General features: G+C 41.5%; 1 protein-coding gene across 2 annotated transcripts in view; it reads right to left on the bottom strand.

Moving 5' to 3' along the window:
* The window catches only part of shc3 (SHC (Src homology 2 domain containing) transforming protein 3), a 70,996-nt gene that overhangs the window by 17,660 nt on the left and 32,556 nt on the right, over positions 1 to 20,780 (bottom strand). For both annotated transcript variants that reach the window (XM_034192786.1, XM_034192787.1), the window contains one exon: positions 19,842 to 19,905. In XM_034192786.1, coding sequence (XP_034048677.1) covers positions 19,842 to 19,905 — 64 coding nt within the window. The remainder of the gene's footprint in view (positions 1 to 19,841; positions 19,906 to 20,780) is intronic.

Below are 20,780 nucleotides of genomic sequence, written 5' to 3'. Positions count from 1 at the left end.
ATATCATTAAAAAGTTATTTATAATTTAGTAAAGCTTGGTCTTAGCCGTCGTATACGATGGCGAAAGCCCAAGAAGGTTAATGTGAGTTTTATTACAAAAGAAAAAAAAAGCATCTTGCTGTTAGGGTTGCGTGCCGGGAACCAGTTCCTTTTGGGTATCCTTAAGTAATGATTCAATCCATCGACATCAACAGCCTTTTTGCTTTTTTCCTTATCAGTCCTTCAGAGTGGCCGTTGTTTTGGGGGGTGTTTGCCAGTAAAATGATCATTTCTCTACATTGATTACAGACCCCGCAGTAGGTCTGTAATCAAGCATTCCTGCAGCACGGCTTTGCTTTGAACCTTGAACCAATGAAGCAGTGCTTCGATCTTCAATCTGCTGCTTTGTTGGTTCGTTGTTTTATTTTGCTTAATTTTTCCCCGCTAAAACCCTAAAGAGCATATGTCTGTGAGTAATATTTACCTTTTTACGTTAAACCGACCTCTTATGGTCTTCTGAAACAGTTGATAGATGTATTTTATAACTTAAAAATGGGACAGATGCTAACGTGTTAGCATGTCTATGGCATTTTCAGTGTTAAAGTTAGCATTAAGCTGAGCCATTATCAAGCCTCCTTCCCCAGTGCAAAGCATTCTGGGATACTCTAAAACCATGAATAGTACAGGGTCACTTTAGGTAAAGGGCTATGTCCCTAAGAATGCTTTTTAACTTAATAGTTTGGTTGAAATGCACATCCCTCTACACAAGGTATTACAGACAAGCTTGTTCATGGTCATGGTAAAGGGCAGGAACTAAGGTCGAGAGGTTGAGCAAGGGGAGTGAGAGAGACGTGGGTCCATCCATCACGCACACGCGAAGGACAACTGGAAAAAAAGAGGAAATGAAGAGCTACGAACAGTGAGCAAGGTAGTTTACTAGTTACCTGTAACAGCCTTACACATTTGTAAAAAAAAGTGTTTGCCAGCTGCAAAATATTTGGACTGTTCAAGTGCAATTTGGAAACCAGTCACAACTGATGAACTAGCTGTCATTAGCATTAGCTGTTCATTTGCATAGTGGCTAATGAATTGCTGAAGTGTGCCAAGTGGATATTGCCAGCCACAGAGAGCACTCCTCTGTGCCTGGACAAGAAAAGCACAGCGATACCTGGATCTGAGGGACCACAACCGTTTTCTTCACAGACGTTGAGGCAGAGGAGGAGAACATTTTTGTTTCCTTTCTTCATTGCCTGGATGAGGTGAGGATGCCTCTTCTTCATTGCCACCCGGACGAGGTGTGGACGCCTCTTCTTCATCGCCACCCGGACGAGGTGTGGACGCCTCTTCTTCATCACCACCCGGACGAGGTGTGGACGCCTCATCTTCACTGCTACGTGGACAAGGTGTGGATGCCTCTTAAGTTCTTGGATGATGGAGCACATGCTGAGTCTAAAACTGTGTTGGCCCTGGTGTGCCCAGACACTAACAGCCCAGAACAAGCAGCAGTAATTATTGGAACCCATGCAAGGTGTTTCCATCATGAATCAAAGACCAAAGTCATAATAAGGAGTAGTGGCTCAGCCCAGTCATGGCGAGTGTGTGCACTGCCACCTGCACATACTGAACCCCAACTCACATCTAGCCTTGCAGAGGACTGTGTTTGACATAACATGGACAGGCCTAGACCACTTACAGTCCCCCCAGGGGGCGTTGTATTTGCTACCTGCAAAGTGACTGTCAAAGAGTCCTGGGAACAAGATGTATTGGTAGTCCAGGCCCCTGCACCTTGCTCCCTTCCAGCTGGGGTTGTGGTTCCTCCCTGTGTTCTCCTCCCTTCACATATGGAGGTGGACAGGTTTTAAGTGTTATTGAGGAATGAGTCACTAAAACCCAGATTCGTCCCCAAGGGCACTGTCGTAGCCATGTCCACAAAGCAGAAATAGTACCTGAACTACAGAAAGACAAAGTGTCTTCTAACGCAATGGATACTGCATTATTTTTCGAGACTGCCCTATCCCCATGGCTTGGAAAGACAGACTCGCTAAGAAGTAAGCAGAGTGAGCTGGAGAACGGGATGTGGGGCTGGCTAAAGGTGTTGAACATACCAGCCGCATTAGTGGCCCTTGACCTTTCCGAGGACGTTCAAGGCACCTTGGTCCAGCTGATACTGATGATGTGTGGTCTCATTTGCAAAACCTACTTGCGGCTGGAATAATTACGGAGCCCATATGCGTCACCAAATGTGGTGGCAAGGAACAAGAATGATTCAATCAGGATGTGCATAGATTATCGCACTCTTAATGCATGAACTATTCCCGACCAGTACGCATTACCCCAAATCGACGATGCCTTGGACAGTATGACAAGGAGCTGTTGGTTTTTGTGTTGGACTTAAGAAACAGCTACTATCATATACAATAGCTGAAGTAGACAAAGAGAAAACAGCCTGCATATTTCCACTGGGGTTCTTCCAGTTCGTGCGCATGCCCCAGGGCATCACAGGAGCCCCAGACACATTTCAGCAGCTAATGGAAAAGGCTGTGGGAGACTTGAATTTGCTTCAATGTTTGGTGCATCTCGATGACCTTATTGTGTTTGGGAGGACACTGGAGGAGTATGAGGAATGCCTCCTGATAGTACTGGACCTGTTACAAGAATACAGCCTGAAATTATCAATTGACAAATGTCAGTTCTGTCAGCCACAGGTCAAGTATGTCAGCCTCAAAGTGTCAGCCTCAGGGATAGCCACTGATCCTGAAAAAATAAGAGCTACCAAAAAAATGGGGGCAGCCGACTGACCTAAAGAGACTGCAGCTTCTATGTGTTTCTATGGGTATTATAGAAGATTCATTGCCAACTACTCTGCAATTGTGAGGCACTTGACAGATTTGACAACAGGCTACCTACCAGCACAGAGAGATAAGAAAGCAGCAAAGCCCCAGGCCACCTACTATAAAAAAGTCAGAGCCTTTTGGAGATCAGTGGACTGCTGCGTCCACTGCTGCTTTCCAAAGGATAATCCACTGTCTCACACATGCTCCATCCTGGCCTTTGCAGACCCAACAAAGCGTTATATTCTGTATGTAGATGTCAGGTTCGATGGTTTAGATGCGGTGCTCAACCAGGAATATCCTGAAGGAATCGTCCAGTGGCCTTTACCAGTCATAAAGTGAGCAATTCTGAGAGAAATTACCCTGCCCATCAGCTTGAGTTATTGGTACTGAAATGGGCAGCGGATGACAAACTTCATGATGGTGCAAAGTTCACATTGAGAACCGATTAGAATGCACTGACCTATGTTCTCACCACTGCCAAAACTCAATGCTACTGTTCATAGATGGCTAGCAGCCCTGTCAACTTACGATTTTGGCATACAATACAAGCCAGGATGGAAAAATGTTGACACAGACCTGCTGTCCAAGAATGCAAGCCCTGAAGAGGAAGGGTGCATACCTCCACTGGGAGTGAAAGCACTTCACAAAAAGGTCTCAGTACAGTGTGCAGATCAGCTTGGCATACTACCCACTGTTATCCCAGATATGCACATGAACCCAGTCTGACTGTATGAAATTCCTGGGGAACAGTTGAGTAGTCAGAACTACAGAAGGACCAGGACTCAGATAAGGCAATTGGAAGCTTCAAATAGGAGATAAGAGCCAGAAGATGGCTCTGCACAATTCAGAGCACCCACATGGAAACATCTCTTCTTCAGCGTGAAGGAGCAAAGTTGCAGCTGAAAAATGGGCAGTTGTATAGGAGGTCAGTGAGGCCAACTGAAAAGGAAGTCCTTCAGCTCGTACTCCCTGAAAAAGCAGTGGTCCACTGGACTTGGTACGCATTGATTTCTTGTTAATCAAACCAGATTTGCAGGGAGCGGCTAATGTCTCAGTGGTGATCATTTCAGCAAGTACGCCCAGGCGTTCCCCACAAACAACAAGAAAGTGTCAACTGTAGTCAAAGTACGAAGTGTGTCCATAAAGTATCGTACCTTTTTTTTTTTTTTTAAACTATATGGATTTGATTCATATGTTTTCACGTCAGACAAGCTTGAACCCTTGTGCGCATGCGTGAGTTTTTCCACGCCTTTCGGTGATGTCATTCGCCTGTGAGCACGCCTTGTGGAAGGAGTGGTCCCGCCCCGTCGTCGAATTTTCATTGTCTGGAAATGGCGGAATGATTTGGGGTTTTTTTCCATCAGAATTTTTTCAGAAGCTGTTAGAGACTGGCACCTGGAAACTATTCGAAAAATTTATCTGGCTTTCGGTGAAAATTTTACAAGCTTCACAGAGAATAAGGTCTGTTAGTACAGCTTTATGGACTCCTTTAAGGACGCTCAGCGCGCCGCGCTCCAAGCTGCGACGACACGGCACAAGCCACCGGACCATTTCTGAGCTGATGGCTCTGTGGATACGAGACCGTCGTGTGCTCTTTCTCTGGTTATCACAAGAGCTGGACATCAGCCATTTTCCGGCAGATTTCACTTTTAACAAGAGATTTTGTCATGGAAAGCCGCGTGGAGGCTTCGCGCGTCACGACCAATTCGCTTTGGAAGCGAGACAAAGGAACACCTCCGTTTCGGCGTGTCAGAGGACAAGATTGGACATGTCTATCTCGGCTTTCAGTGCTTACCAGTCCAGTAAGTATCAGTGAATTGTGGAGAGCTGGACATTTCCAAACTTGTCCTCTGACACGCCGAAACAGAGGTGTTCCTTTGTCTCGCTTCCAAAGCGAATCAGATGGACCAATCACAGCCATGTTTTCAAAAACATACTACCAGTCTCTTTGTATAAGAGACTGTGGTACCAGTGCTACATTGGCTGTTGAGGCGCGGCCGCCATCTTGGAGCGGTCATCGTAGTGATTCTATCACAAGGCACAGTGAAGGTTTGATTTTATAATCTTATTTTCTTTTTTAATCTTTCTAACATAATAGCTGAAAGGTTTTAGTCATGCTCATGCTCCACCGAAGCATTTACTCAAAAAAAAGTCTGAAGGATCTAAATAACATAGTGAGTTGCTGAAGAGCTTCACTCGTCATGTCAGCGACATATACATATTGAAGTTAATGCAAAAGAATAACATGTCCCAATTTACTTTCGCACAATATTATTCCGCAAGATTCTTTTAAAGAATGACAGGAGTCAAACAATGTGAGCAGGTCTAGGCTAACAATCCGGGGTGCTACATCCAAACGCACAGGATACCTTTGAAAGCACTACACCCTCTTTTCAGTAACATTTATTTTCAGCTCTGTGTCGGATCTAGTTTACCTTTCTCTCCGTAGAGCTCCTTTGGTACCAGGAACAGCCTCACACACCAGACTGATGGCTTCCCTGCAGAGAACGAAGATGACGTCAACATGGTGACGACATACAACCACGCAATCGCAGTTATGTTGCCATCAGGTTTGACAGATGTCCAGAACGCCGAGGTCAAATAGCCCTTGAATTTAGCATGAGAGCAATACTGCTATAAGTAAAACAGGAAAAGTTACATCACATCGGTCCAAATGCATCTCCTTGAAAAAGATTCAGACGTATACCTGGATCTCCAAAAGAATTTTCACATGTTGATCGTTTGTCACAGGATATATTTGACTCGAAGGTTTCATCACATTAACAGCCACATGCTAAGTTGCGCATTGTCATTTTCCTGTGACAGTAACATCATTACATCTGCGTACACCCTCAGGTGGTTTAGAAATGTGTGAATACTTGTAAAAGTGACTGAAATGCTAATTCTACCCCAACATCTGCTGGGAAATTAACCTAATGTGCACATTTTGATAGTGAGAGGAAACCCAGGCAGCCCCAGAGAGAACTCCTACACTCCACACAGAATGGAACTTGACTACATATGGTTGATCTACCCATAAACCTGTTGCTATGAGGCAAACATGCTAACCATCCCTTAGCAAAAAGAAGTTTATTCAAATGTACTATGAGTATACTTATTTTTTATTAAAATTGAGGAAGTATACTTGAAGGTGGCTTTTTATAAACTATATTTTATATACTTAAGAATAGTATCATGAAGTATACTTGGCTTATACTGAAAAGTATAAACAAAAGTCTAAGTCTAAGTACTTTAATACTAAGACTTACACTTATACTTTAATACTAAAACTTATACTTATAGTTTAGTATACTTTTTACATCTTTCTTCCACAAAGTACTAACACTTATTATGCACTTGGAGCAAGATATACTAAGTCAAGCCATTGACTCAAGTAACTAAAAAGAACTCATAAATGTCCAGATTTTTTTCTATGTAGTTATTTATTTTTGGTTCCAAAGGTTCCCACTTTTCTCTTACCTTTTTTTGGCAAGGAAGGACTTAGTTCTCAGTTGAAGACGCTGTTTACATTTTTACAAATAAGGACTTGATCTTGGAGAGACCATTATGTTGACATATTACATGCACTTTTTCCTTTAATTTTCTCCACAAAGGAAGGACTTGATTTCATAGGTCTTTGTTTTTGAAATGTTTGAAAATATATCAAACTTGTTTTCAATATTCTGTCTTGTGATTTTTTTAAATGCATCACACTCTTGTGTACATACAGTATGAGTAAACTTTAAGAATACTTTAAGGAGTATGTTTTCAGTATATAAATAGTAAGCTACAAGTAATATGCCAAGCAAAATTAAAGTATAAAAAGTAAACAGTGAAATAACCAATGTGTATAACAGTATACTTTAAGTATACGATAATAAACTAAAAATAGGGACTCAAAGTATACAACTAGTACAATGTCAGTATATCGATAAGTGCACTTGTGGCATACTAAAGCATAGGAGAGGGCTATATCAAATACATTGATAAGTGTACGCGTGGTATACTTTAAGCATACAAGAGGGATATACCAAGTACATTGATAGTATATAGATGAGTGTACTTGTTGTATACTTTAAAGTGTACTTTGCAAACTTAAAACAAACTTAAGTATTAAATTGTGTACTTTCTAGTATACTAACAGTACGCAGTCTGTAGAATACTTGCTATACTTATACTGAAGCATACTTAATAAAATGAACTTTAAGTATACTACTTTTTGCTAAGGGATTGCATCCCATGAAATAAGCATAAAGTTAACTGAAAAGACAACTCAATCTAAACCTAATACGATAAAAAGCAAGTTAAAATTTAACTAATGAGATAACTCAAAAGCTAACTTTAATACAAAGCCTTGTCAATATAAAACTAGCAAGATGAAGCTAACTGACATCTGAATCTAAAACTTATGACGGCATTTTAGGGCCGCATTGAGGTTTTGTTTTTTAGACTTCAAGAATAAAATTGTAATTTTATGAGAATAAAACTCTGCATCTCAAAATAAGATCTGTGGAGCACTTTGTTAAGTTTGTACTCAAGATAAGTTTTCCAAATAAGGAAATACATCATCTTTTGGCCATCTGCACCACATCATCATTAGTTGTCAGAACTCTGAAAGAATAATGCAAAAATGTGTATTAAGGAGGAGGAACCACACGGACTTTGCATATAGTTCTGGCGGTTAGTAGTTCCAGAAATCGCCTCTTCGTGGAGGAGGAGATGGCTGGAACTGGCAGTCTGTAGGTTTATTGCTTTTCATATGAATCCAACTTTATTCCTCTAATATTATGACTTTATTCTTGTAATATTAAGATTTTTCCTCATAAAATTACACTTTAATCTTGTAATAATACAAGTTTTTGTCTCATAAAATTACGACTTTATTCTAGTAATATTACTTTATTCTCATAATATTTTGACTTTATTCTCATAATAATATGAGTTTTTCCTCATAAAATTAAGACATTATTCTCGCAATATTGTGACTTATATTTAAAAAAAAAAAAAAAAGAAGAACTTAAAGTGGCCCTAAAATGCCTTCATAAAAACTAATAACTAATATAATAAAGCTAACTTTGTGTAACTTTATCTAACACTAACCCTAATCCTGCCAAAAGATGACAAATAAAAGGAAAAAATGTGCAATTGAAAATATAACCTTCTTTGCAAAATAAGCAAATTGCTTCAGTCAACATGACTGGAGCCAAAATCATATTGACCATGTTATTTTATGTGGGTTAAAGCGTGGAATATGTAATTGTACTGCATTTGGAACTGTTTCCTGCATTTTCACTGAGTGAAATGTGAAATACTTTAACTGTTTTCAGTGTTTATTAAAAATAAATAAATAAATTAAAAATTGAGCTTTCATGCATAAAATTTAAACGGAACAAATACACTCATGACAGAAATGTAATTTCTTTAGGGATTCTTAGTGCACAATCTTACAACAGCAAAGCTCCAAACAAGAGAGCAGACAGTTGTGTCCATAAGTATTTGGACATCACCATTTTTGTTTTAACTTGTCACAAATAATATGTTTCCCGGCTTATGAGTTTGTTCACATGATTAAAAGGCAGCCAAATAAAAGTACACTGTGCGCTGTTCAAAAGGAAATACACAAATCCCAGTAACCTGCTAGTAACTCTGCTACATACACCCATTTAATTTTGAAATTTAGTGTTGACATACCTGGTTATTTGTGATCTGGTGGTAAAGTCCAGAGATCTCATTGACCGCAGGACTTCTATACAACCCAGATACTGAAAGGAAAAAAATATAAAGCCCATGTGAAATATTTATTCAATCAGACATCAACATAATATTCATGCTTTAACGTATCAACACAGCATCATGTTCAGCAATTTATATGACTGTGGACCCACCCACCCCCTTCCCAGCCAGCCTCCCATCCTGGACACCAGCATGGACTCCCAAAATTTCCTCCATATTTGTATTATCAAGTGTGTCGGTAGCACGGCCCAAGCAGGTCACCCCTTTGAGTCTGGTCTGCTTGAGGTTTCTTCCTCAATATCTCAGAGGGAGTTCATCCTTACCACTGTGGTCTGTGTGCTTGCTCTAGGGGTTGGTAAGGGTTAGGCCTTACTTGTGTGAAGCGCCTTGGGGCAGCTTTGTTGTGATTTGGCGCTATATAAATTAAATAAATTAAACTGAACAGAAAAGGTATCTGCCTCTTGTGTCAATCTAAATATGAGTGCATCATAAATCAAACTCTGGACTAGTATGATCAGGCAAATCATATCAGTTCCTTTCTTACTCTACACCATACTGTTTGTATTTCTTAATGATTGATCCAAAACATATTCAGTGACTTATGAATGTTCATGTATCCAACTCCTGGCTGGCTGGTCTAAAGAGAACTGTGTGCAAAATGTTGATTATTATTAATAATAATTCTCATCTTTATGTTGTTCAATTACTGTATTCACCTGTCGGAGGATGCCTAGCATCAGTCCACCCCCTTTTTGAAGAAAGATGGTTAAACACCCACTCGACATTAAATTAATTTACAAGAAACACACTTAATGAATGAGACGAGGACAAAAACAGACACAAACGGATGGAGTATTTGTGATTATTCATTTGCAAAGAAATCAGACATTTTATTCGTCATGCTCGTGCATCGGCCCACTCCCCTCTTCAGGCAGAATTTTGCATGGAGCCAGCAGGGTACTTCCAGGCTTTAAAAATGACGGTGTCTAAAAATGGTCATCATTATGAAATGATATTTTTTGATTAACCACTAGAATTAACGCTGAAAGTCCACAGTACTAGGACACCTTGACTGTTTCATTTCAAAACAGGCAAAATTAAAAAATTGTGTCCGTTTCCAGTTTCTTCAGAACCTATCTGTAAACACAATATCACCTGAACAACCTATGTGATGTTCATTACTGGAGTGGTAGTGATGCACTTTGGGGTGGAGAAGAAACCTACTGAAGATTTGTGGTCTTGTCCCACATTACTTCTCATCAGCCAAGGGGTACTAAGTGCTGAAGCACGCTATTTTATGTAATATTTTATAAGGCCTCCCATTGATTTTAATGCTATTTTGGACTTTGGTAAACAGCACCCCATGTGTACTTCAATGGATTTAAAAAGTAAGTCGGGTGGACCTTGGCACATGTATGCACTCTGTGAGTGCCTTCTAGGTGAAACTGTAATGGCGCGTTGTTATTCTGCTACTTGTCCTCTTTGGTACCAACCACCTACTCACATTGCAGCAAATCCTCTGATTAACATGGTACAGACAGACTGGGAATATAATGTACTGACAAACTCCTATCATTACTACAATCAGACTCAATGTGGCTGTAAACAAACAAACAAAAAGAGACATTCAGACACAGTCTATTTCTAATCCATTTTAGAACAATGTTATAATGTTATAAGGTCCTTTTTTCTACTTTTTTACTATAAAGCAAGTGAGCAAACACATGGAATCCATCTCAATGACAAATTCTTCACATCTATTATTAGAACGGTGAGTTTGAAGTACAACTCAACATGACAAATGAAAAGATGCCAACTTTAGGTATTCCATAGAGACCTTGCTGTCTAACGCTAACCAACAAAACACACATCAGGCAGGAAAGATCAACTTCAAATTAATTATAAAGGAAAAAATAAACCATTGAGGACTGCAATAAAGAGGCTATGATAGATCATAGTAAACAAAAGTGTTTGAGTGACTGTGTCATTTTAAAAAATAAATAAAGTGCATGATATAGTTTTATTATCCGATACATTCAAAGTATTTCTTAGAAACCTACTTTGAAAACCATTCATACGGTTGTCATGGTTATTAGCATTTGGGGTTAAAATAGTCAGTTATATATCAAGTGCATTCCTCCTATGTGGCAAAGGTTTTTTGAAGGGACAAAATGCAAATAAGGCATTTGGCATTACGGATCACAATCGTTAAACCTAAATTTCTGCAAACATACTATGCTCCACTCAGGAATCTAGTTTTCTTTTGCCTGTATCTCTATGTATGTTTGTCTGCGCTTGCCTGTAAGTTTCTCATAAGCACAAACATGCTCAATTTTCAGCATCATAGGTTTGATCGGCCTAGTATGCAAGGTTGGGTAGGATTACTTTGAAATGTAATCCAAAAGTAATCAGATTACAAGTAATCCAAATGTATGTACATAAATGTAATCCACATGTATTCTTTCAAAGTAATCCTACCCAACCTTGCTAGTATGTCTGAACCCGCTGAGGTGCAGGTTCAGACAACTGGGTCAGTGAGCGAGACATGGTTACTTGACTATGATTACTATGACTACGTATCAATACTAGAATTTTTTATTTTAAATACACTGTAATTTGTATAGATGCTTTAAAATAGCACCAGATGGCATCTTCAAACAAAGTAGCCACTTCACCTTTTGGAAGGTACCACCACACAACTAATGTGATACTTTTTAAAGTTTCACAATACATACAGTATTCTTACATTTTTGTATCAAGATATATATCCTGAACAACATAATACAACAGCAGAAGAAGGAAAAATGGGGGAGGGGTGCCTGTCTTAGTGGTAGAAAAGAAGGGTAGAACTACAGAAGTGTGCAGCACGCGTGTGCACATGGTGCACGTGCAACCCCGTGCACACGCATGGGGTCAGCTGTGTGTGTGTATATGCATAACGCTGCATGCCACTGGACAGTTTTACTGAAAGTTTGCTAGCAGTGGACCATGCTGTCCCATGCATCAGACGCAGATTTTCCAGGGAACTTTAATTTCTTTTTTTGTGTGTTTGGCTCACTTCAGCAGCACAACGCAACTCTGGACACCATGATGGTTGGATCATCACATGGGATTTATTTTTGGCATGGTTGTTTCCAGCACACAGCAGCAGGGTGAGAGGATTTTAACTACAGGCTGCGGTCCTCGCTCCATGTCCACACTGTGAAACACTCCTGGACCGCTGTTGGAGGTGAGATTCATGTTTATTAATTATGTAACTGCCTGGCACAACAGTTCCATGTCATATCTCCTACAGCGTTAGGAGGTGTTCATATTACAGTGTGAGATCCGTTCAGCTCTATGCCTGACGCGTACAATGACACGTTACTACGCATGAGCCCACAGAGAAGCGCAGCTGCCCGTGGTATATAGAGATATGACGGAGACAGTAGTTCACATGCTTTACATCACCCATGGGAAGGAATGGACAATATCTGTACTGTAAGGTCTATTGTGGATATAACAGCCTGTACAGATTTGTGGTGGTGTGCGCACAGTAGCACACGGTGCTTTTGGTTTGATAGCTGCTGTTCACATTCACTGTACATGATAATAATTCATAATTATTATCATGATGGTGTGCCACATACATTTTAACAGTTCCTTTGTACTCCGTGAGGAGGACATTATTACATGTGGTACGTGCAGGTCATACCGGCAGGCTTTGCCGTGCCAGATCCATCTCGTGATTCCATCGTATGTGCTCAAATCCTGTTTTTCCACCATCAAAATATGTAAATTGCAGTCAGATGAGCCTCAGACTGCACATGGACCGCTGCTGGATAGGTGCCCCATCTCGACGGCGCCCGGAGAGTTTTGAACATGTGCATCACACTCAGGGCTGCCAGCCGATTTTGACCAACTGTGTGGACTCTCGCAGATGGTGGTCAGAACATTCTGGAACTGAAACCCGACACTTTTCAGATGTGCGCTGATTCGTCATTCTGACAAGATTCTGCGTGATTCTGGCTAGGTGTGATGGGGGTATAAATTCCTATTGGTGAGGTCGGGTACATGTCACTTCTGGCAAAGTGGCGAATCCGAAGGTGAGAATTCATACTTCCGCAACTGGCCTTTAGGTGAAAACACGCCTGGGCTGTATGCTGTTCTATTGAAATCAGCTGGTTTTTTGCAAGATGGAGACAACACCAAACCAGATTACTAGAGTTCTACCTAATCTAATCTGGTTTGGTCTCTATCTTTCTTCTATCATCCAGCTGATAGCTCTTATTGCCTGGAACGATGAGATTTATGCACCAAGCTGACCTGAAATGAACATTAAATTGACTTTATTGACAAGTCTGACCCCTTTGAAAAGTGACCAAATTATGTAAAAATTCAGTAAGGTATGTCTTCTAGATATATTCCATTTCTAAGGTAGAACTCTACTAGTGTATTTATATACTAGTGTACATGTATTTGTAATGAGTTTGGAGATGTTTTCACCAAACAAAACGGCTGCCAAGGGTGCTGGGGTACTGCCCAACCTTGAGAATTTGACCCAATTGAACTTTCTTTGAAAATGACCTGAAATTTCCAATAGTGTCTGGCTACTGGAGGTAGCATGAGGCAGACTGTGCAATTAGAAATGTAACCACTAAATCTCTTCCTGACTGCAAAGTAGGGTTAGCTAGAAGCTAAAGGGAGCAATGGGCTCATTTGTGACCTACAACCTGCTGGGCTAATAGTCCACCCCTCTTTCCTAATCATCATAGCTACAAGCTAACTCACTGAAAAAGCTCGTGACAAAGTGTGCACATGATGTCAATGGCAGAGCGTGCAAATGTTAGACAGAATATGTACTGCAGAAAGACCCTTCTTGAAATTCTAGTTTGTATTTCAAGGACATGTTATCAAATAGCAGAATCCAAAGAAATCACAGCTGAATAGCAGTCTTTAAACATATTGTAATGGATCTAGGCAAGGACCCCAATGCAGAGAACCACAACGAAAGGCAGTTTGATCAGGTTTTATTGTCCATAGTAATAGTAGAACACAGCTAAGAGCAGCAGGCAGGCAGGTTGCCAAAAACACAAAGTTCAGGGCACAGGTGCTCTATCCTAACAGCAACAGTCTCTTAAAGGGATTGGCAGCAGAATTATCTAAAACACAGACAGAGATCAGTAACCAGAGATTCTCGTACCACTGAATCCAAAATGGCAAGTGAAAGACAGGAGTCTGGAATGTAAGCAGAGGTCAGCAAAGTGTAATCAAAAACACAGAAACCAGAGCAAGACAGCAGGTGAAAAAAGGACTCCAGAAAGACAGCAAAGATCTGTTGCGTGAAATCAAAAACACAGTAACTTGGAACACTAGAAGCAGGGCAGCACCTAATACAATCTGGCATTTACAAGATGTTCAACTGTGGCTATAAAGGATGCAAAGCAACCTTTCAGAATATATATGTTTTGTTGTGTTTATAAGTGTAATAAAGGTTTACAATCAAAATAAGGAAGGAAAAAGTAAAGCAGAAATAATTTTCACACATTTATTCAAAACACACAGCAAACTATAATAAACAACTGTTGACACTTTACAAAGGTAAGCTGAGTTCTTGTGTGAAAGACTGTACAATAAAAATGTTAGCCAATTATCCAGTAACATTCACATGCAAACTAGTGGAGCAATCCTGATAGTTACACACTCTTTGTTTGAGCATGTGAAATTGTCATCAGAGGCTCTCCGTGTGCTCCGTCTGCTTTCAGTGATCGCTGTGCGTAATGGCGCAGGGCACATTTGGAGCCCGATAGTATGTACTCATTGGAGCACCCAGGGGGCTATTCAAACGGGCCAACTAGTAACATATCACTCCTGAAAACGATCTTTCACTTTTCACGTGAGGTGAATCTGCCCTACGATTGGATTTTGGAAAACCATGTGACGGTGAACCAATTCTGATTGGACACTCACATTGCACACGTCATCACACAGCTTCTATGAGGAGTACAAAGATGGCCAATGGCTGGCTCAAAAGTCCGCAGAGTTAACTTTTCAGCAAAAAAAGTAAGTTTCTATCTCATATCATTAAAAAGTTATTTATAATTTAGTAAAGCTTGGTCTTAGCCGTCGTACGATGGCGAAAGCCCAAGAAGGTTAATGTGAGTTTTATTACAAAAGAAAAAAAAGCATCTTGCTGTTAGGGTTGCGTGCCGGGAACCAGTTCCTTTTGGGTATCCTTAAGTAATGATTCAATCCATCGACATCAACAGCCTTTTGCTTTTTTCCTTATCAGTCCTTCAGAGTGGCCGTTGTTTTGGGGGGTGTTTGCCAGTAAAATGATCATTTCTCTACATTGATTACAGACCCCGCAGTAGGTCTGTAATCAAGCATTCCTGCAGCACGGCTTTGCTTTGAACCTTGAACCAATGAAGCAGTGCTTCGATCTTCAATCTGCTGCTTTGTTGGTTCGTTGTTTTATTTTGCTTAATTTTTCCCCGCTAAAACCCTAAAGAGCATATGTCTGTGAGTAATTTTACCTTTTTACGTTAAACCGACCTCTTATGGTCTTCTGAAACAGTTGATAGATGTATTTTATAACTTAAAAATGGGACAGATGCTAACGTGTTAGCATGTCTATGGCATTTTCAGTGTTAAAGTTAGCATTAAGCTGAGCCATTATCAAGCCTCCTTCCCCAGTGCAAAGCATTCTGGGATACTCTAAAACCATGAATAGTACAGGGTCACTTTAGGTAAAGGGCTATGTCCCTAAGAATGCTTTTTAACTTAATAGTTTGGTTGAAATGCACATCCCTCTACACAAGGTATTACAGACAAGCTTGTTCATGGTCATGGTAAAGGGCAGGAACTAAGGTCGAGAGGTTGAGCAAGGGGAGTGAGAGAGACGTGGGTCCATCCATCACGCACACGCGAAGGACAACTGGAAAAAAAGAGGAAATGAAGAGCTACGAACAGTGAGCAAGGTAGTTTACTAGTTACCTGTAACAGCCTTACACATTTGTAAAAAAAGTGTTTGCCAGCTGCAAAATATTTGGACTGTTCAAGTGCAATTTGGAAACCAGTCACAACTGATGAACTAGCTGTCATTAGCATTAGCTGTTCATTTGCATAGTGGCTAATGAATTGCTGAAGTGTGCCAAGTGGATATTGCCAGCCACAGAGAGCACTCCTCTGTGCCTGGACAAGAAAGCACAGCGATACCTGGATCTGAGGGACCACAACCGTTTTCTTCACAGACGTTGAGGCAGAGGAGGAGAACATTTTTGTTTCCTTTCTTCATTGCCTGGATGAGGTGAGGATGCCTCTTCTTCATTGCCACCCGGACGAGGTGTGGACGCCTCTTCTTCATCGCCACCCGGACGAGGTGTGGACGCCTCTTCTTCATCACCACCCGGACGAGGTGTGGACGCCTCATCTTCACTGCTACGTGGACAAGGTGTGGATGCCTCTTAAGTTCTTGGATGATGGAGCACATGCTGAGTCTAAAACTGTGTTGGCCCTGGTGTGCCCAGACACTAACAGCCCAGAACAAGCAGCAGTAATTATTGGAACCCATGCAAGGTGTTTCCATCATGAATCAAAGACCAAAGTCATAATAAGGAGTAGTGGCTCAGCCCAGTCATGGCGAGTGTGTGCACTGCCACCTGCACATACTGAACCCCAACTCACATCTAGCCTTGCAGAGGACTGTGTTTGACATAACATGGACAGGCCTAGACCACTTACAGTCCCCCCAGGGGGCGTTGTATTTGCTACCTGCAAAGTGACTGTCAAAGAGTCCTGGGAACAAGATGTATTGGTAGTCCAGGCCCCTGCACCTTGCTCCCTTCCAGCTGGGGTTGTGGTTCCTCCCTGTGTTCTCCTCCCTTCACATATGGAGGTGGACAGGTTTTAAGTGTTATTGAGGAATGAGTCACTAAAACCCAGATTCGTCCCCAAGGGCACTGTCGTAGCCCATGTCCACAAAGCAGAAATAGTACCTGAACTACAGAAAGACAAAGTGTCTTCTAACGCAATGGATACTGCATTATTTTTCGAGACTGCCCTATCCCCATGGCTTGGAAAGACAGACTCGCTAAGAAGTAAGCAGAGTGAGCTGGAGAACGGGATGTGGGGCTGGCTAAAGGTGTTGAACATACCAGCCGCATTAGTGGCCCTTGACCTTTCCGAGGACGTTCAAGGCACCTTGGTCCAGCTGATACTGATGATGTGTGGTCTCATTTGCAAAACCTACTTGCGGCTGGAATAATTACGGAGCCCATATGCGTCACCAAATGTGGTGGCAAGGAACAAGAATGATTCAATCAGGATGTGCATAGATTATCGCACTCTTAATGCATGAACTATTCCCGACCAGTACGCATTACCCCAAATCGACGATGCCTTGGACAGTATGACAAGGAGCTGTTGGTTTTTTGTGTTGGACTTAAGAAACAGCTACTATCATATTACAATAGCTGAAGTAGACAAAGAGAAAACAGCCTGCATATTTCCACTGGGGTTCTTCCAGTTCGTGCGCATGCCCCAGGGCATCACAGGAGCCCCAGACACATTTCAGCAGCTAATGGAAAAGGCTGTGGGAGACTTGAATTTGCTTCAATGTTTGGTGCATCTCGATGACCTTATTGTGTTTGGGAGGACACTGGAGGAGTATGAGGAATGCCTCCTGATAGTACTGGACCTGTTACAAGAATACAGCCTGAAATTATCAATTGACAAATGTCAGTTCTGTCAGCCACAGGTCAAGTATGTCAGCCTCAAAGTGTCAGCCTCAGGGATAGCCACTGATCCTGAAAAAATAAGAGCTACCAAAAAAATGGGGGCAGCCGACTGACCTAAAGAGACTGCAGCTTCTATGTGTTTCTATGGGTATTATAGAAGATTCATTGCCAACTACTCTGCAATTGTGAGGCACTTGACAGATTTGACAACAGGCTACCTACCAGCACAGAGAGATAAGAAAGCAGCAAAGCCCCAGGCCACCTACTATAAAAAAGTCAGAGCCTTTTGGAGATCAGTGGACTGCTGCGTCCACTGCTGCTTTCCAAAGGATAATCCACTGTCTCACACATGCTCCCATCCTGGCCTTTGCAGACCCAACAAGCGTTATATTCTGTATGTAGATGTCAGGTTCGATGGTTTAGATGCGGTGCTCAACCAGGAATATCCTGAAGGAATCGTCCAGTGGCCTTTACCAGTCATAAAGTGAGCAATTCTGAGAGAAATTACCCTGCCCATCAGCTTGAGTTATTGGTACTGAAATGGGCAGCGGATGACAAACTTCATGATGGTGCAAAGTTCACATTGAGAACCGATTAGAATGCACTGACCTATGTTCTCACCACTGCCAAAACTCAATGCTACTGTTCATAGATGGCTAGCAGCCCTGTCAACTTACGATTTTGGCATACAATACAAGCCAGGATGGAAAAATGTTGACACAGACCTGCTGTCCAAGAATGCAAGCCCTGAAGAGGAAGGGTGCATACCTCCACTGGGAGTGAAAGCACTTCACAAAAAGGTCTCAGTACAGTGTGCAGATCAGCTTGGCATACTACCCACTGTTATCCCAGATATGCACATGAACCCAGTCTGACTGTATGAAATTCCTGGGGAACAGTTGAGTAGTCAGAACTACAGAAGGACCAGGACTCAGATAAGGCAATTGGAAGCTTCAAATAGGAGATAAGAGCCAGAAGATGGCTCTGCACAATTCAGAGCACCCACATGGAAACATCTCTTCTCAGCGTGAAGGAGCAAAGTTGCAGCTGAAAAATGGGCAGTTGTATAGGAGGTCAGTGAGGCCAACTGAAAGGAAGTCCTTCAGCTCGTACTCCCTGAAAAAGCAGTGGTCCACTGGACTTGGTACGCATTGATTTCTGTTAATCAAACCAGATTTGCAGGGAGCGGCTAATGTCTCAGTGGTGATCATTTCAGCAAGTACGCCCAGGCGTTCCCCACAAACAACAAGAAGTGTCAACTGTAGTAAAGTACGAAGTGTGTCCATAAAGTATCGTACCTTTTTTTTTTTTTTAAACTATATGGATTTGATTCATATGTTTTCACGTCAGACAAGCTTGAACCCTTGTGCGCATGCGTGAGTTTTTCCAGCCTTTCGGTGATGTCCATTCGCCTGTGAGCAACGCCTTGTGGAAGGAGTGGTCCCGCCCCGTCGTCGAATTTCATTGTCTGGAAATGGCGGAATGATTTGGGGTTTTTTATCCATCAGAATTTTTCAGAAGCTGTAGAGACTGGCACCTGGAAACTATTCGAAAATTTATCTGGCTTTCGGTGAAAATTTTACAAGCTTCACAGAGAATAAGGTCTGTTAGTACAGCTTTATGGACTCCTTTAGGACGCTCAGCGCGCCCGCGCTCCAAGCTGCGACGACACGGCACAAGCCACCGGACCCATTTCTGAGCTGATGGCTCTGTGGATACGAGACCGTCGTGTGCTCTTTCTCTGGTTATCACAAGAGCTGGACATCAGCCATTTTCCGGCAGATTTCACTTTTAACAAGAGATTTTGTCATGGAAAGCCGCGTGGAGGCTTCGCGCGTCACGACCAATTCGCTTTGGAAGCGAGACAAAGGAACACCTCCGTTTCGGCGTGTCAGAGGACAAGATTGGACATGTCTATCTCGGCTTTCAGTGCTTACCAGTCCAGTAAGTATCAGTGAAATTGTGGAGAGCTGGACATTTCCAACTTGTCCTCTGACACGCCGAAACAGAGGTGTTCCTTTGTCTCGCTTCCAAAGCGAATCAGATGGACCAATCACAGCCATGTTTTCAAACAACATACTACAGTCTCTTTGTATAAGAGACTGTGGGTACCAGTGCTACATTGGCTGTTGAGGCGCGGCCGCCATCTTGGAGCGGTCATCGTAGTGATTCTATCACAAGCACAGTGAAGGTTTGATTTTATAATCTTATTTTTCTTTTTTAAGTCTTTCTAACATAATAGCTGAAGGTTTTTAGTCATGCTCATGCTCCACCGAAGCATTTACTCAAAAAAAGTCTGAAGGATCTAAATAACATAGTGAGTTGCTGAAGAGCTTCACTCGTCATGTCCGCGACATATACATATGAAGTTAATTGCAAAAGAATAACATGTCCCAATTTACCTTTCGCACAATTATTCCGCAAGATTCTTTTAAAGAATGACAGGAGTCAAACAAGTGAGCAGGTCTAGGCTAACAAATCCGGGGTGCTACATCCAAAAGCACAGGATACCTTTGAAAGCACTACACCTCTTTTCAGTAACATTTATTTTCTCAGCTCTGTGTCGGATCTAGTTTACCTTTCTCTTCCGTAGAGCTCCTTTGGTACCAGGAACAGCCTCACACACCAGACTGATGGCTTCCCTGCAGAGAACGAAGATGACGTCAACATGGTGACGACATACAACCACGCAATCGCAGTTATGTTGCCATCAGGTTTGACAGATGTCCAGAACGCCGAGGTCAAATAGCCCTTGAATTTAGCATGAGAGCAATACTGCTATAAGTAAAACAGGAAAAGTTACATCACATCGGTCCAAATGCATCTCCTTGAAAAAGATTCAGACGTATACCTGGATCTCCAAAAGAATTTTCACATGTGATCGTTTGTCACAGGATATATTTGACTCGAAGGTTTCATTCACATAACAGCCACATGCTAAGTTGCGCATTGTCATTTTCCTGTGACAGTAACATCATTACATCTGCGTACACCCTCAGGTGGTTTAGAAATGTGTGAATACTTGTAAAAGTGACTGAAATGCTAATTCTACCCCAACATCTGCTGGGAAATTAACCTAATGTGCACATTTTGATAGTGAGAGGAAACCCAGGCAGCCCCAGAGAGAACTCCTACACTCCACACAGAATGGAACTTGACTACATATGGTTGATCTACCCATAAACCTGTTGCTATGAGGCAAACATGCTACCATCCCTTAGCAAAAAGAAGTTTATTAAATGTACTATGAGTATACTTATTTTTTATAAAATTGAGGAAGTATACTTGAAGGTGGCTTTTTATAAACTATATTTTATATACTTAAGAATAGTATCATGAAGTATACTTGGCTTATACTGAAAAGTATAAACAAAAGTCTAAGTCTAAGTACTTTAATACTAAGACTTACACTTATACTTTAATACTAAAACTTATACTTATAGTTAGTATACTTTTACATCTTTCTTCCACAAAGTACTAACACTTATTATGCACTTGGAGCAAGATATACTAAGTC

The sequence above is a fragment of the Thalassophryne amazonica genome, chromosome 17, assembly GCF_902500255.1.
Source record: "Thalassophryne amazonica chromosome 17, fThaAma1.1, whole genome shotgun sequence".
In the NCBI taxonomy this organism is placed as follows: Eukaryota; Metazoa; Chordata; class Actinopteri; order Batrachoidiformes; family Batrachoididae; genus Thalassophryne; species Thalassophryne amazonica.
This window is presented reverse-complemented; position numbering and strand designations above follow the sequence as displayed.